General features: G+C 54.1%; 1 protein-coding gene across 1 annotated transcript in view; it reads right to left on the bottom strand.

Moving 5' to 3' along the window:
• Positions 1-1871, bottom strand: part of ARX (aristaless related homeobox) — an 11093-nt gene extending 9222 nt beyond the window's left edge. The window contains exons 1-2 of the mRNA XM_044911624.1: positions 1671-1871; positions 1364-1572 (exon numbers count right to left, since the gene is read on the bottom strand). Of these exons, the coding sequence (XP_044767559.1) occupies positions 1364-1572; positions 1671-1871 (410 nt within the window). The remainder of the gene's footprint in view (positions 1-1363; positions 1573-1670) is intronic.
• Between the last annotated feature and the right edge of the window lie 464 nt (positions 1872-2335).

The raw sequence follows: 2335 nt of genomic DNA, 5'->3' as shown, positions 1-2335 counted from the left end.
CCACCCCCACGCCCCGCCCGCGCGCTACGGGACTTGGACCCCCTTCTCCTCCTTCCCCACTTTTCTGGCTGTTTCTTTTTCTTTATGTCTTTCCCTTTCTCTTAACTTCTCTTTTTTTTTTCTTCTGTCCTCCTCCGTCCTTCTCCTCTCTTCTTTCCCTCTCCCACTCTTCCCTTCATTTCCTTTCTTCCTTCCTTTACCTCTTTCTTTCCTTCTCTTCCTTTCATTTTTATCTTCCTTCTCTTTTTCTCTTTCCTTCTCTACCCGTCTCTCCCTTTCTTTTCTCATCTTTCTCCTCTCCCTTTCCTTCCTTCCTTTCTCTTTTTGTGCGCTTTCCCCGCTCACTCTCCTCCTCCTTTCTTCCTTTCTTTTTCTTTCCCTTCGCGTGCTCTCTCTCTCTCTCTCCCTTTTTTTTCCCTCCCCATTTTAGGGCAGGGGAGAATCTGAAAACATTCAACGACTTAAAAAAAAAATGACCACCACCCTGAAAACTTTGCGCACGACCTCTGCCCTCTGCTCTGCCACGCAGGCCCAGGCCGGCGAGAGGGGCGCTGCCCGTGGGCGACCCCTGCGGGGGCCGAGGAAGCGGCCCGGTGGCCCTGAGCGCGCGGGCCGTGCCACAACAGCCCGCAGCGGGAGGGGGCGGGGGCTCCTTGCACGGAAAGGCAAAGAAAAATCTTCCTGGAGAAAATGGGCTCGGAAAGGCCTGGGAGGGGGCAGAAGGGGGTACAACAGGCACAGGCCGCTCTTTCCCTTCGAGGAAGCGCCTGGCACAGGTGCCACTGCAGGCTAAAAAAAGAAAAGGAAAAAGTCAGTTTTATTTTAAACGGCCCCTGCTCCGCCATCTGTCCTGTCTTCCAAGTGGCGCTGCGGCTGGACCGCTGGTTTTAGGATTTTAAAAGAAATCAACAATTCTTTCCCTGTGATACTTCTGCGGGCAGCTCAAGGCGAAACTTGAGCGTAACACGTTCGGGGCAAAACGACGGTTGTTTTGGAATTTTTAATTTTAGAAAAAAAAAAACCTTTTAAGTATTTCAACTCTATTTTAAAAAATAACACAGCAGAGAAAAAAATAGCAACCAGAAGCCACACATTTCATACATTTCAAATACAATAAGGAACATTTGGGTAATCCCAGGGAGATGTTTTCTGCAAAGCTTGGGCTTAAAAGGTCACGAGTAATGTACAATTAAAAAAAGAAAGGGCGGAGGGGGGTGGGTGGGGAAAACACCGCATATAAAGAAATCTTCCAAAGAGGAAAGACCAAGGCTCACTCTACCTGGAGACCCCTATTCACACCTTTAGGGGTTCTTGTCTTCAAGTTGTTGTTACAAGGGTCCACCCGGCACCTGCTGTTTCTGACCTGTCGCCCCTCTTCAGAGCACCCCCCAGGCCACCAAAGGGAGCATTTAAACGACCTAAAGACCAATTCCGAGAATCTAAGCTCCCCCCCTTCCCCAAAGCGAAGCTTGGCCTGTGCTTCAGGAAGCTGAGAGGAAGGGAGAGACAGCCCCTGGGGAGATGTTTGCCCCTCTTTGAGGCACCAGGCCTCAGAGTTGTTCTCTCTCTGTCCTCTGTCTCCAGCTTGATAACCCCAGGCCCCTGGCTCCCGAACATCAAGCATCCAAACCAGTGCACAGCGCTCTTTGCAGGTGCCTGGCGGGCGCAGCCTTACCTTGCACGGCCTTTTCCTGGTCGGCGCGGCTGGCCAGTGGGGCGGGCAAACTCTGCGCGGCTCCCAGCAGCCGCATTTTGCATGGGCTCCTCCGGCCCAGGATGCTGTCGATGCAGTAGGAGGAGAGCAAAGTTGGAGATTTACTTTTGCACTCGGGCCTCTCGGAACAGCCCTCCTCCTTGTACTGATTGCTCATGGCTGGGGCTTTTTCCGGGGCCGCAGAGAGCCGGGCCGCTGGCTGCCTCTCCTGGAGGGTGGGATGGATGGGTGTGTGTTGGGGAGTGGGGTTAGATGGCTGGTTATAATGGATATTACTGCGATCTCTGTGCCTCTCTGCCTCCCTTGCTTGCCGGCTGCTGGCTCCCGCCCTGCCCGCGGCCCGAGCTCGCCCTCTCCGCGCTCAGGACAAGCAGTAACAAGTGTAGTGAGCTGCGGGCGCGGAGCTCTGGAGTCTCTCTTCTCCACGTGCTGAGAGGCGCCCTCTGATTGGCTCTCGCCAGAGGCCGGGCTGCGCAGGGCTGCGGGCTCAGAGCAAAGCCTGGACTGGAGTCCGGAAAGGCCGGCGGGGGTGGGGTGGGCAGCGGAGGATAAGGGGACAGCGGGCACTCGCCCGAACCATTTTTTTTTTTCTTTTTTTGTTTTTAACTAGCAAGTTCCTAA

This window comes from Neomonachus schauinslandi, chromosome X (assembly GCF_002201575.2).
Source record: "Neomonachus schauinslandi chromosome X, ASM220157v2, whole genome shotgun sequence".
Classification (NCBI taxonomy): Eukaryota; Metazoa; Chordata; class Mammalia; order Carnivora; family Phocidae; genus Neomonachus; species Neomonachus schauinslandi.
The sequence above is the reverse complement of the archived record's forward strand: the minus strand, read 5'-3'. Positions and strand labels throughout refer to the sequence as shown.